This window comes from Melopsittacus undulatus, chromosome Z (genome assembly GCF_012275295.1).
Source record: "Melopsittacus undulatus isolate bMelUnd1 chromosome Z, bMelUnd1.mat.Z, whole genome shotgun sequence".
NCBI classification, from domain to species: Eukaryota; Metazoa; Chordata; class Aves; order Psittaciformes; family Psittaculidae; genus Melopsittacus; species Melopsittacus undulatus.
In genome coordinates this window covers 28,826,480-28,841,492 of record NC_047557.1, presented here as the reverse complement: position 1 = coordinate 28,841,492, position 15,013 = coordinate 28,826,480, and the positions used below count along the sequence as shown (strand labels likewise).

Here is a 15,013-nt window from a genome sequence, read left to right as displayed (position 1 = left end):
TATAAAGGTGTTGGAGTTCGTTTTTTTTTTTTTTAATAAAAATGAACCAAAACAAGCAATATAACAGTTTCATTATACCAAGCTTGCTTTTAGATTGTTTTCTTCATCATAATAGAAATCAAAGGGTATGAATTAAGCCCAGATCATTTAATCTTTTCAATGGCAAAGTATTGTGTTAGCACTGGACTGACTACTCTTTTACTCAGGATTCTATGATTGCCCATGAACAGCAATCATATTTATATACGAAAATTTGTTTTCAGGCATGTATGCAAAGTGCCTTAGGATAAGGCACTAGCATAATGAATCTGCATTTGTAATGGTAAACTTTATCACAGGAAGTGAATTTTGTGGTAGAATTTGAATGAAGAGTGGATATGACAGTCTGTGCAAAGAGAAAGACACAGAGAAGGCAGGCATGTAAGGAAATGATCTGTGATGTACAAATAAGCTAAAACTGTAAGAAAGCATATATTTGCAGATTTCTGAGGGGAAAGGGACTGTGAAAAAAGAACTACTTGCAGAAGGAAAGATGCCTTTGAAAAGCATTGTTGAAGTGAATTCCAGTGGGATGATACAAGTGTAATGGCAGTATTACAGCTGTGTAAGAGCAGTGGAAGCCTGTGGAAAGTGGTAAAGCAGGAATGGTATGCTTACAACTGTGTGCCTCTTCCTCTCTCCTCCTCCAGCCCCTCAGGTGGTCTAATAAATGTGATTTTGAAACTTGTCGGCTGCAGTGTGGGTCAGTAGTGGGTTTCCTTCTGCCTCTGAAGAGATGTTGCATCTCTTTTCAGAGCAGCTCTGGCATTGGTCAGGCTATTTGCTAAGGTGATTGAGTTCACAAAACTGTTAGAGATTTTGTGTGTGGTGGTGCTGAATTAATTTCTGTTAGTAGCTGGTAAGATTCACTAGACAAACAGGAACCCACTTGAACACCAGAGCACCAGCCAGGTGGCAGCGTAACATGGTAAGACAGTGAGAAGTCTGATTAGCCAGGAGTAGATCTTCCTTTTGCAGGTGATCAAACTGATCTTTCAGGTTGGCTGAGCTGCATGATCAAATCTATATTTCAAATTTGTGTATAAAATGGCACTGTTCTTTCTTCAGTGTGTGGAGATTTAGAGGAACATGCATTGTACTGCATGGAAAAATACACTCCCAAAATCAGCGTTATTTTAAGCCTGACATGCTTCAAAGTGGCATGACATTTTGTTGACACCTGTCTTTTTATTTCTTATGTTAAATCTTATCAATAAAAGCATGGACAGTACTCCCTATTGATCTATACCAATCCATTCAACCAACATTTAAGGTTTATCTTAAGCTTTCTTGTTCCCTGACTAATTTTCTGGTGTTAAGTGGTTATATTTTTGTTTGCCTAAACTGTTCTAGAAATATGCAGACCTAGCATTAAACATATCCTGACAGCATCGAGATCTGCCTAGAGTCTCTTCTCTAAGTTTTTGTGGGGATTTTTGGTAGTGACTTTTGGGAAACATTTTAGGCATCGGAGCTTTTAGAAACAAAAGGAATTGGGAAATCTGCAGGGTAGTTAATGGTAGCACTAGGCTGAAGATTCATTTAGCCCTTAGTGATGATAATACAGGCTTTGCAGTACAGATTTAATTTTACGTTATTGAAAACACTCTTGCTGACAGGACTCCAGGCTTTTGGTACGCTGTATCTGAAGAAGAAGCAGCAGAACTAGATAACGTAGCAGATGGGACTCACTAAGGAAAAGGGGAGTCTGGCAGCCTGTAACCTCCGGGCGGCAGCAGTGAACAGTTTTCCATGCATGGGACTGCACTTTCCACAGGGAGACTTGGCTACCTTGCAGTGCCTCACAGGTGCCATCACAGCGAACCGTGTGTTGCAGCTGCTTCCTGCATTTCCGGATCTTTTTTCTTTTTCTTTTTTTCTTTTTTTTTTTTTTTTTTTTGTTTCCCCTGTTTGTTCACCAAAAAGAAACATTTGGATGTTAAAATACCTGGAAGTCAAAGACCCTTAAGCATAGGCGGGAGAAGACTTGAGGAGCATGAAGTCCCTTTGATTGATTGCAGTGTCAATCTGGCTTATGTCAGGGCTTGATCAGAGACCTCGCCTCAGAGCCCAACCTTTCTGGTACAAGTGGGCTGATGCATTCATCTGCAGCCTATGCCGTTTACTCCATATGTAGCTTTTGATTAGGAAAAAGAGGAATCTCAGTTTCCTACTGAGAAAGGCTGCTCTTTTATGGTTGTTGAAGACTTCCTCTGCAGGCAGACATTTTCAGTGTTGGGGAGAGCTGGTTTTAGCTGTGTGAGAGCTAAGTTAGCTTTGCAGCCAAACCAGGTTCTGCTGTGTCTTGGCCAGCTGGTAATACAAGTTCTTTACTGGCAGTTTCCTCTGCCAGGACTGGTGAAGGTAAAATGTGGTGGCCTGAAGAATGGTGGTAGTGAAAGCCTGACTTTTAAGGGTGGTACTTGTTTAGCTGGTTATTAATCAGGGGGAAATGCTTTTGTTTATAAACTGAGCAAATCTGCTTCAGGAGTTAGAATGACAGTATGGAGTCATTTTATAGAGTAGAATTAGACCCAGACAGTTTTATTTAAAAACCTTCATAATCTCTATCTCAGGAGCTACCTGTAAAATGCTTTCATTTTTCTCAGCTTATTTCTATTAAATTCCCTAAGTACAAAAAAAGCTAGCATGTTTGATCTTTCCCTTTTTTAGTCCAAGGTGAAGAGCTGGATTACAGTCACATGCCATATAATTTCTCTACTATTGAATAAAGAAGTTAATAAAGGTTTTGTTAATAGCAGATAAGCATGAATCAAATATTTTTACATAACATAAACCCTAAACATTGTAAACAGTCAAAGCTATCTTTTAAGCAAGGAGACAGTTTTTCCTTCCTGGGCATATTGACAATATTTCTTTTTCTCCAAAAAACTTTGAAATACACCTAGTTTATAATCTCAAAAATTATACATACTCAAAGACTGAATATTACTATTTGCCTTAGAAGCCTGGGAATAGCAGCAGATGATGATTAATCTGTGGTTTACTGTAGCTACCCCTTTAAGTGCTATGTTTCTGAATGAGAAAGGCAAACAGCTGCTGAATTGCGTTGAAAAAAGTGATATTCTCCTAAGACAAGGATTTGGGCAAAAGCATATTCTACTTGGAATTCTTTCCACTGTCTCATGTAGGGACAGACTCCAGATTTCTACACAAACCCTTTTATTATTTTTTTTCTTATTTTCTTCTTTCTTTGTCTTCTTTTTTCTTTTCTTTTTTTCCCCTTCTTTTCCCTTAACTTTTTTCCCTCTTCTCTTTAATATTTTCTCTCTATATATATATTTTTTTTTTCAAAAAATTCCCAGGTCTAAAACAAGTAGACAAAACAATGCTTACTTGTCCTAAAATAAAGCCAGGCCATCCAGATAAACTGACTGTTTTCTTTTTCTCCAGAGACAACATATTTGCTGAGTCTGTAGTGAAACATAAAGATAGAACATGTTTTCTTTCTCCCTCTGGGGCTCACTAGTGCCTGCAGTTAGTTAAAGTAGAAGACTTCAGTATGGCCATATTCAGAGAGGTTTCTAATTTTTCAAGAATTCTACAGCCTATTTTCCCAAAACCTTAACTGTGCCAAATTACCATTTCATAAAACAAGCCCTATCTTCTTTAGCTTTAGTAATGCTGCTCATCTTCGTTGTGTTTGAGCATATTTTCCCTTAAGGTGGTTATTTTGAAATCTTTTGATTTAAAAAATTTGAAATGTGCATTCACGTGTCAGTTACTAAGACAATCACAGCCCTTCTGCATTATTTTTGGATGTCTTCATGTTGGCAGTTTCATTTGAGTCATCCAGGGCCAGTGATGATGCCACTGAAAATCTCAGTGGATGTGGCAGAATAAATGAACTGAGAGGCCTTCTCAAAAGGAATCATCATGCCAACAGAAAAAAAACAAAAGGCAAAAATGCTGCATCCTATTTCAAACCCAGCTGACACAGGTCTGCACAGCCTTCTGCAGGCTGTTGGAAGTTTGTTCTGTGGGAATATGAGCTCCTTCCTTCCTCTGAGCTGGCTGGAGGTCCCCTTCCATGGTATAAGCCCCAGGCAGGTTCTCACAGGGGGAGAGGAGCTTGTGAGAGGACCTTGCTAGTAACCATCCACAGAAAATGCTGGTACTGACAGAGTTTGAGCATTTGAGCTGGTATAGTGTTACCACAACTTCAGGCACACTCTCTTCTGTTGAAATGCAAACATGCTTGTCACCCCTAAAATAACGTTAGTTAAGCTGCAAGGCAGAAAGGTGCACAAGGTAATCCGGAGAAGAAAACAATGAGTATGGTTGAAAAACAAAAACAAATGCAACCAAACACTAACCTGTAGTTTGCCTCAAAATCCCTTACTCCACCAAAGACCCATTCACCTGCTGCATGCAATGGGGCAGGTGGGCCAGGTATTACAAAACAGAAAACCAGCAAGTTTGTGTTGTTTTCTGCTTAATATTTCATGTGTTTGTTGCCAGCTGTCTGTCCTCCAGAGTGCACACGTCTACCATGTATCTTGTGCCAGTTCTAACATTAGTCAGAGCTCTCTAAACTGAGCAAGGTCACAAATCAGTCAAGAATATAGTCTTGGTCCCCCAAGCTGTCACATTTGTGTACTGAGTCAGTGCATAGAGGAAAGATGCATCACTGAGGTGGTGGGACTGGACTGCCAACGGATGAGAGAACAAAGTGAACTGAGAAAGAAGAAAGTGAAGCAGCTGCTAGGTAAGCTGAGCTGCTCAAGGTGTGATGGCCTTGGTGTTCAAAACATCTACATGGGTGCCTAGTGGTACTGGTTACAATGTCTTCTCCTGAGGGGCCAGAAACTGGTTTTCTCCAGATCAAGAAGTGTTTTGGCCCATGGCCATTAACCTGTAGGGTACTCTTTAGTAAGAGTTTTCTCTTCGCTTGGCTGCAGCGTGCAGAGTCTGACTCTGGAGTCCTTCTGGACCAAATCTTTTCAACCAAAGATTGCTTGGGCCAGAGGAGAGTGAGTGGGAAGATTGTCCTGCTTGTCAAGGTACGTTCACAGCTGTTTATTGAAGCAGGGCCTGTGACCCACACCTTTCCACCCAGCCAAAAGCTGCAAACACTGAGCTGTAGGATCTGTCTTTAACAGTCACCTGGTGGGTCATTATCTACATAGTGCAAAATGGAACAGCTTCAGCTAGAGGGGTGGGAGAGACCCTCTCCAAGCTGTGTTTGAGTGGTTAGAGCAGTACTATGGGACTTCTTGGGTAAAATCTTGTTGGACAGAAAATAAAGTACTTGTTAAGGACATTCAGTTCTGACTCCTGATTCAAAGAGAGAACAGTCCTTTTATGTTTTTGCTCATGATTTGTGTGGAAAGCCTATTCACTTACAAAGAAGAACATCTACTTGAATGGCTACAGCAGGTGAGGCAAGTGGGGTGGAAAATGAGGCTGGTGATTTGTGTCAAGTCTAGGCTGTGAGGAAGTCCAGCCTCAGCAGGTAGGTGCTCAGGGTCTGGATTTCCTTATGCAGCAAGAAGCTGCTGAGCTTGCCATGCGAGGCTGAGCGTCTGTATCCCGTCTACATGGGACATGCAAATACTGATTCCTTCAGACGCAAATATTAACCTAGGGTGCCCCGTATCTTAAAAAGTTGAGTAACTGCCAACATTTACATCCTTTTAATGGATCTAATCCAATCTGCATGCTGAAAATAAAGCCCAGTGTGGTTTTGCATGCCTGTAACCTGCCACCTCACTGAATTGAGAAGGAGGTTTCCTGTGTGTTCAGGAAGCAACTTGTCCTGTTGTTGCTGTGCAGAAGCGCCATACAAATTCATACCACCCCTAGAGCCACAGTAAAGCAGCTATTCTTCCCAGTGAGTGCCAGGATTGATCCTGCTGCATTATATGCAGTGCAGAACAGCAAGCATCTATCACATTTGACTCCAGGGCTCAGCTGTGCCTTAAAGGCATGGTTTAGCTTTTAACAGAGCTGATCAGCACACAATGTGCTGACTGTCATTCCTAAAGAACAAAATGACAGATGGGCTTATGATATGCTTGTCTGGAGGCAGAGAATGAGAAGAGCAACTTGGTTACTAATCACCTTCTCACCACAGAAAGGAGAAGTGTCTGTATGATTGACACAATTTGCATGAACCTGGAAAAATTAATGAACTTTTTCACCTTCATCTGTCCCAAGAGTGAGCCTCACACCACTGTTTGCAGAGTGGCTCTGAGATTTGAATGCAGCCATTTGCATTCAGCAGGACAGCACAGACACAACGTGAGAGTTCGAATATTTTAAAATGCATGTCTGTCATCAGGCTGTTTTGAAGCGAGAGCACTGCTGAGTAACAGCCATGGGTTATACCAGTGGCTATTACCATTGCTTCTTTTTGTTACCCTTCTTTTCTTTTAATTTTATTTGTATCTGATTATCATTAAAATAACTATTGTTTCAGATCTGTTATTTAGGTTGTTATTTCTAAACTGGTATGACTGCTTTTACATAAAAAGAATACTGATATGTTGCAAACTAATACATAAAACCGTGATTCCATTGAATTGTTGTTATTGTTATTTGTTGTGTATATTTTGGGGTGAGTTTCTGATGAATAAGAAATTGTATCCAGCTGTACAAGAAGGCTCAGTAATCTTAGAAAGTAAGGTACTACTGGGGGTAAGCTAAGGTGTCAGAATTGTGTCCTTAATGACTGTAGATACCGGACAAAGTACCTTGATTTTATTTTATATTTTAAATTTGTTACAGATAGGTGCTGATAAGATCCTTTGTATGAAAAGTCTTTGTGATGTATTATCCATTATGTGTTTCATTTGCTTCTTGTTTTTTAATTGCTGCTTTAACACTTATGGCTCCTGATGGGCTTATTATTTTTCTAACAGTTCATAAGTAGATACATTAAATGCTGTGAAATAGATTTACTTCATCACCTAATCCTATACCTAAAGAAGGTTGTGGTTTAAAAGTGTTTTCAAAATTATCAATGACATTTATTGACTCTGATTGCAGACTTCTTCACTAGTTCTTGGCATAATGAAAGATGATTAGGGAGGTGGTGGTGGTGAAATACTAAAAGCAATGTGTTGCTTGCCTAGGTATGAAAATAGGAATGATTTGCAGGGCTGCATTTGAAAAATAAAATTGGAACAATGAAGCATAGCTCTCTGGCTGTGGAAACAGAAGCTTGAAGCTTAAAGAATATACATGCTGATAATATTCAGATAAATGCTGGAGGCTGTTTTCCTGGGTTTGAAAGCTGATGCAAAACCAATTTCAGCTATGCAGTCAGTATATTGGGTATTCTATTGGTTTAATTTTTGAGACTCCCTTGATAGCTGTGAGGTGGCTGACACTTAATGGAAGCATTTTTTTCATTTGGTTTGATTATGATGGGTCTTTATAGTGGGTCTAATCAGTAGCAGGGGTTACCTTTTCATGTAGGTCTAATTTAGAGTTTCTAGGTGGTTAACCTGAAGAATGCCATCACAGACAGCTGGTGAACACCAAAGTGCTGCTCACAGCCTGGGAAAGCCAAAAAAAAATTAAAACAAAAAAAATTTTAAAAAGTCTGTTGTAATCTAAGCCTATTTTCTATTGAAAACAACTGCCTTCAAATCAGATTTTGCCATCTGCTTTTGGGCTTTTCAATTTATCTTCAGCTAGCTTGGTTGATCTCTTTCTCTTTTTTCTTCATCTTCTCTGTTTCCTCCCAGTACCTAAAACCCAAACTCAGTGCTGTGACAAAGAGTGGGCTGCATGTTCTCCACAGCATTCAGATATTTTCTTCATGGCTCTCCGTGTGAAGTCCACCTTCCCCCTTTCTTTCTTGAGAGCTGTGTACTCATAGGCCTTCAGCTTGCTGTAATAGTCTGAGAATTTGTTGTAGAGAATAGAGATGGGCATGCCATTCAAGATTATTCCAAATGCAATGCAGAGGAAAGCAAACAGGCGGCCAAGGTGAGTTTCTGGGCACATGTCTCCATATCCCACTGTAGAGATGCTGACCTACGGGCAAACCAACATTCAGTTTGTTAGCTGAGAAGAAACATACAATTTGGGGATCAGGGACAATTTTACAGTTAGCGTTTTTAGACTTCACATCATAAATCTGAAATACTCTCTGCTGACTTTTTTTCTGTACTACCAATTTTATGCAAAATATCCCTAGTATAAATAATAATTTGTCTCATGCAGTAAAGAAAGACAACAGTGCAGTTTGACACAATCCAGCAGGATTTTCAAAAGCTTTGTCTGGCAGAAGGTATTACCAAACAATTTCCACACCAGCCTGCTCAGTAAGTGGGTTTTCTTGGCTGTGGTGAGCGGATGAAAGAGATGGCTTCCTGACCGTGCAAATCCAGTGATAACGACAGCCCTGCTCCCTCATCATGTTGCTTGGAACAGATGCCCTGTGTCTAAATCCAGTGTGCTTATAAAACCTGGTATTTTGTGACTTGTTCTGAGTAGTATTTTGTGTATTACCTTTGTCATATTTATTTTAGGAACTAATGAAAAAACACATGAAAACCCTTAGCTAATTGTGAAATATATTTTTATAATGTTATATATTATTCTATAAGAAGTGACCCAGGACTTTGAAGTTTCTAGGTAAAATCCCTTTTGTTACATACCTTTAAGGAGCTAAGGAAATACCAAAGATCTTTCTCTATTACCTGGAAGGTTTTGCTCACAGTGTATTCTTGCAACGTATATATTTATAGAGCTAAATTGTTTGATCTTCCTGCTCTGCTGTATGTCAGAGGTTACAAGAGTAAGGTGTATGTGTGCCTTCAGTAGGGAATATTTCTGTTTAGTTTAGCTCAGAGGTACACAGGTGGGATTTTTTTTTTCTGAATTCCTCTTTGAAGAAGTGTTTGGGGGTTAAGATTTTTTTTTTGTGGGACTGATGGTGCTTAGCATATGCACTCTATGAATCTGTACATTTTGCCATCACATTGTCTACATAGTTTCACAGACTTTTTTCTTCTCAGCCATCAGCATTTTCTCTTTTTAGACTATGAATGTATGAAGAAACTGTTTATATGGACCCAGTACTACACTAACTACTGTAATACTGTCTTTGTAAAAGTCAGTTTCAAAACTTCACGGATGTTTGTGTATGGAGATGCTACACATGAATTATGTACTCCCAAACACTCAGCCTGTTTCTAACTCCTAATAACAGTAACTCACACTCATTTATTAAATATAACTTAAGTTTCTCAGGTAAGACTTGCAGGCTTCTGCCATCTGGCACTTCCTAGTCTGTGCAAGGGACCTATTCAGCCAATGATTTTTTTTCTTTCTCTTTTTTTTCCCCCAGTATCTCAACACACTGTGTGTATCTGTGAAATCTTTGGCAGAAATAAAAGACAGTAGGACTTTCACTGTAATGTCCTTCTGGCTTTAACACTGAAATAAGTCTTTGGAAGGTCACAGTGTGCAGCCTTCCATCCTCTAACATGCTAAATAAAATGTTATTTCAAATGAAGAAAGCATTAGGGTACATGAGACAACACAGGGTAAGCACATTTGTAGGTTGCACCTGGTGCTTCCTGTGGAATAAAAAGGATTAGTCACTTGGTTTAATGGAAATTAAGTCACTGGATTTGAATGATAATACAGGATAAATATCTCCAAAAATAAATACTGAGATGAAGGCAAGATGTTTATCTCTACCAGTCAGGACAAAACCATTATCCTGTGATAAGGTTCTATTCCCCTGGCATAGCCTTCTACATCTTCTTGTGACAGTTTGGGAGGGATATTTCTGTGTGTGTGAGACCATGAGCACTGTTGAACTTGAACTTTAATGAAATTTGAGTGATCTGGATATTAGTTTTCACTCTTAGAGAATGAACAAGCTTTAAAAGGAGTTTTATGTCTTGGAATTACAATGTATATGTTACAGCTCTCTTTTGAAGACACTTGTTCACCTAATAGGCCTTTTTCGCATTGTTATAGTCATACAGGTCTCTTAAGAGTATTTAAATCATTATGCTGTCACCAGCTTGCAGAGATGAGCCCTAGAGATTTTGCTTATATCCTGCATGTTACAAAAACAAAATATAATGCTAATATCCTTATTAGAGCAATGAATGAAGCACAATTTTTTTCATAATCTGTGTATATCACTTAAAGATGACCTGTGAAGGTCACATTACAGGACCCTTTCCTTTATTCACTGTTTTTTTACTCCTTCCCATGCCCCAATTTAAAGGATGTTCATCACACAGGCATATGCATGTACATATATATAAATGTCTGTGGGTGTCTATAGGGCCAGTTTTTCTGCATATGCTGAATTACTAAAACAAATGTATGGGAAACCACCACATCACATCAGCCATCACTGAACCAGAAGTGCAGGCCATGGGCTCCTGGAGCTGCTGGCCAGGATAAGTGGCTTTGGATGGGGTAGGGTCAATGTTCTGTGGGCCCCATACACAGCTCAGTACATCCAATTCCTATGCTGATCAACTAGCATGAAGAGATCTTCTGACTCCCTTCCAGTCCATTTGCATGAGCTTCCTTTCCCTGGGAGCAACTGGAACATAGCCAGCACCATAACCAGAACCAGAAGTCAGAAGTGCTCCCGGAGGCCCTGCCATAAACATGGATTATGGTGGCCCTCATCAGCTGCTGCAAACCAAAATGTACGTGATGACAGACTAGAACAAGCTTTAGAGTTATGGACAGCCAAGATACAGGCCTTTTGACTTCTCTCAGAACCTGCAATGTCTAGCTGCGCTCTGATTTAATCCAGACTGCCATAGACACATCTTCTGCAATATAACAGAGCTGTCGTTTTCCAGCTCTGAAATGTTGAAGACAGCAACATAAGCAGGGATCAACATTCCCCTCTCCCCAATGCACTTGGTAAAACTGCCCCTCTTCCTGCCAAAACATTGCTGTAAAAATGAGAATTGTGAAACTGCCATGCTTGTGCATGAAGATTATCTGCTAAGCATTTACTTACAGCCTACAACTCCCTCTCCATCATGTGCTAGCCTTGATAAACCTAGAAGTGTTTCTTTTGTCTTCACAGCTCACCTTGAAGAGTGTAATTATCATTTTTATCTCACAATAGTTTGAGAAATACTGGTTAGCCTCCTATAAGTGAATATATGCCTATCTTTGGGTGTTAATGCAATTCAAGTCTAGAGTTAAACTGCTTTCCAAACCCTTTATGAATGAAAATCTTTATGAGGTGAATTCCAGGTTTGGGGTGCTGGAACAGTCCTGTCAGGACATTGCTAGAGCCAGGAGGTGTTTACAGCAGGTGCATGACATTAAACTCTCACCTTTTTGTGTTCCTGTCTGAATCTTCATGCCTCTGTGTGCCAGGTTCAGCTATAGCAGTCATTTTTTCTCCTTCTTAGTAGCTGGTACAGTGCTAGTTTTTTTTTACTTTTAGCCTGAGAACAGCGCTGATAACACCAATGTGAACCCAATAGACGGAAAATGCTGCCTCAAAAACACCCCTCTGCATAACATGGTATAGTAAACACTAGTGATGGTTCAGACCCCTCAAAGAGGTGTGCCCAAATGCCTCAGAGCACTAACCCAGTGGCAGTCTCGAAACAGTCATTCTAACTTTATCACTGAGGCTTTTCAGCTGAAACTCAGGCAGTTACCCTCACTACAAGTGCTTGGGATGGCACTAAAATCACACTCTTTCTAGCAGAGGTTGCAAAAACAGATTCAATGTGACATTAACCAGCTCTCAGTACTGACTGATGCGGGATTCAAACCACTGACCTAGATGTATAAGGCAGTTTATCTCATTATCAATTACTTGAGCCATTCTGCTTCTGTTTGTATTTATTCTTCTGTAAATCTGGCACACTATATATAACCTCCAGTGTTTTGTCTGTCTGCAGATATGTGCCTTAGATGTACCTTAGATGTGCTACCTAAAGAGGAGAACACAATCTCTTATATAAAACAATTGTTGTTCCTAATACATGTTTGAAGGCCAGAGCTCTGGGACACCTTTGCCTCTGCAAATTTCAGTGACCAGACTATAGTTAATAAACCATGTCTTCTCATCTTGCAGTTGTACAATGGGCCACCATAGAGCTCTGAAAAGAGCAAGAATGAAAGTCTCATGTCTACCTGCAATCATTAGTCCAATGCACACTTTTATTTTTTGTCTTTTTAATTTGGTAACATTGACAATGGAATTAAATGCACTCCTTTAAAAGTACAAGTACTGTCTGCATTTGATCGGATGGGAACTTCAACACCGTCTGCCGGATTAAGCCTCAATTGAAGCTTACACCAGAGGTAAATGAGTGCAAGTGTGTGTGTGTGAGTGAGTGCATATGTTCTTAAGCTTGGAATTCAGAACAGATGTTCACTGATCTGAGCCTGCTGTTTTCAACACTGTCAGCGACTCTAGCAAGAAAGGAAAGGGGAAGGGAGGGAGGGTCTCTGCCTACCCAGCAAGGTAAGATGTGTTTACTTACGGCAGCCCACCACCAAGCATGGGGGATACTGGTGAAGTTGGTACTGGAGACATCGTGCTCCACTGTGTAGACCATGGCGGAGAAGGCGAAGATGCCCATGGCAATGAAGAGCAAAAGGCAGCCCACCTGCTGGTAGCACTGGCGCAAGGTAAAGCCAAAGGCACGCAGCCCCGTGGAGTGGCGGGCCAGCTTGAGGATGCGGAAGATGCGCATGAGACGCATGATGCGAAGCACTTGTCCCACTTTGCCGACCCGTCCCACTTTCTCAATATCGTGTTCATGCTGAGAGCCCCGACCTCGGGGCTGGTCATCATCAGCAAAGCATTCAAGCAGCAGCTGCAGGTACAGCGGCAGGATGGCAATCAGGTCTACTGCATTGAGGGCACTGCTGGCAAAGCGGCGCAGATCTGGGGTAGAGACCAAGCGCAGCAAGTACTCTAGTGTAAAGAATGCGATGCACAGGGTCTCAATGTGCTCCAAGACAGGCCGGTTCTCCCCACTCTTACGGTCTACCTGCTGCATCTCCTCCACTGTGTTGAGTGCCAGAGCCACCACAGAAATGAGCACAAAGAAGCTGGAAGCCACTGCCATCACCTTGGCAGTGACAGAGGAGAAGGGCTTCTCCATCAGGTTCCAGAGGCGCCAGCGCTGAGGACCATAGTAACGCATATGGTGGAAGAGTTGCTCATTCTCCTGAGCCTCTGCCTGGGAGCGCAGCTCACGCTGGACCTTCAGCTGCTCGCTCAGCTCATCACGGCGCTCCTCAAAGCAGATTCTGCAACAGCGAGGTGTATATTTGAGCCGCACACCCCAGTAGCTCAGCTCCTCCAGGAAGCTACGGGGGCACAGCTCGTCCCGCACACGCAGCACCCCTGAGGCATAGAAGTTGTACACCAGCTGAAAGACTGCTGGGTCCCGGTCAAAGAAATACTCATCTACCTGTGCAGCATAGTCATCACACAGGCCCAGCTGGCAGCGGCGGTCAGTGGATGTAGCCAAACGGCCCAAGCGGGTCTTTGGATAGATGGCCACTGCCTGGTAGGTGAGGTGGTAGCATTGGCCACCGACATTGATATTCAGCACAGATGAAGTGGAAGCTGGGGCTCCAAAGGAAGGGGCAGGAGAGCAAGGTACGGATGATGAGGGCTTGTTTTCTCCCTCAGATGGTTCTCCGTTTGGCCATTTTCCATGTTCTTTCTCTTCCTCTTCCTCATCTTCGTCATCCACATAATAGTTGTAATTTCCCTCAGGTCCCAGGAGCAGTAGGTGCTGGGAGTCCATGTGCATGCCTTCATTGTCCTTCCCCTTGTCGGGCTGTGAGAGGACATTTGGTGCTTCCCTCTCTCTGCCTGTATGTTTCAGGAAAGGAAACTGTGGCTGCATGTTGAACTGCAACATACTATTTTTCCTTACTCTTCTCCTTCCTTTGCATTCACCTGATCAAGGAATTAGAACTAGTCTTTTCTAACGCTACAAATGATGACAATTCTGTTTTCTTCTTTCTCTATCTCAATATTATCATGCACAGCAGTGTTTCTGCATTTTCTTCCATGCCAGCCAATATGCCAGTTGTTGTCAAAGCTCCGTGTGGGAAATAGACACATGAAGACTGCAGTTGACCGTTTTAATCTTGCTGACAGCGAAGATCTGAGTGCTTAGAGAAGGGGATTTAAGGGCTATTATCCTGTTCCAGCCTCATCTCCCTCAGGCTGTGACGTGAATGATTATGGATCCATAAATCTATGAAAAATCAGTAGGCGGGAAAAATCCTAAAATATAATTGCTAATAAACCCTATAAATTTTCCTAATTTGAGTATATACAGATTAAGAACAATCTAAAAATGAAAACGTATGATGGGGGAGAGAGAACATTACAGGTTTCTTTCATCTACATGACTGTATCATGGCTTGGGTTTTCTTAATGGAAATAATGAGTAATTTATGTGGAATAATGGGTAAGAATTCACCAGGGTAGCTCTTAAAATGTTTCACAAAGATGAGTGACTAAAAGCCATCCCTTTTTATTCCCAGTTAGAATACCTCCATCTGCTTATGGGTGGAGGAATGTCGCACTCTGTGCCTGAAGCTTTGTCTGTGCTCTGGGAGTGCATGTCTCTTGCTCTTTTGGACACAGTGGAAGTAAAGGGGAGGGCTGTGAAGGGTTTTCCAGCCTGCTGCTTCAGTTCAAACTCTGCATGAGCTGCTAAGAAACAGAACAAAGCCACTCTTGTTTCTCCTGAAGGGCATGCTTAATAGTGTAAAACTGCAGTAGGTACCTAGCAGGGCAGAAGAGATGCTTTCTCTTTGTTTTGGTGGAGGTTTCATCCTCAGCTCTGATTGAGCTGGCACAAGCAGTAACAATGAGCATCCCGAAAGCCAGGTTACTTCTCCCTGTTACTTGATCACTTCAGATGAACTATAGCTCCTGTGAAGAAGAAGACAAACAAAATAAAAGGATGACTCTCTCAGAATGCTCTTAGCCTCTGATTTACAGTTGCTT

The 15,013-nt window shown here is 41.4% G+C and overlaps 1 protein-coding gene across 1 annotated transcript; it reads right to left on the bottom strand.

Annotated features, from left to right (window-relative positions):
* Window positions 1-7,770: 7,770 nt before the first annotated feature.
* KCNV2 (potassium voltage-gated channel modifier subfamily V member 2) lies at window positions 7,771-13,910 on the bottom strand. Its single transcript, XM_005155010.1, has 2 exons — window positions 12,513-13,910; window positions 7,771-8,046 (listed from the first exon to the last, which is right to left on the bottom strand). Exons 1-2 carry the CDS (start codon window positions 13,908-13,910, stop codon window positions 7,771-7,773), a joined length of 1,674 nt encoding a protein of 557 aa, XP_005155067.1.
* Between the last annotated feature and the right edge of the window lie 1,103 nt (window positions 13,911-15,013).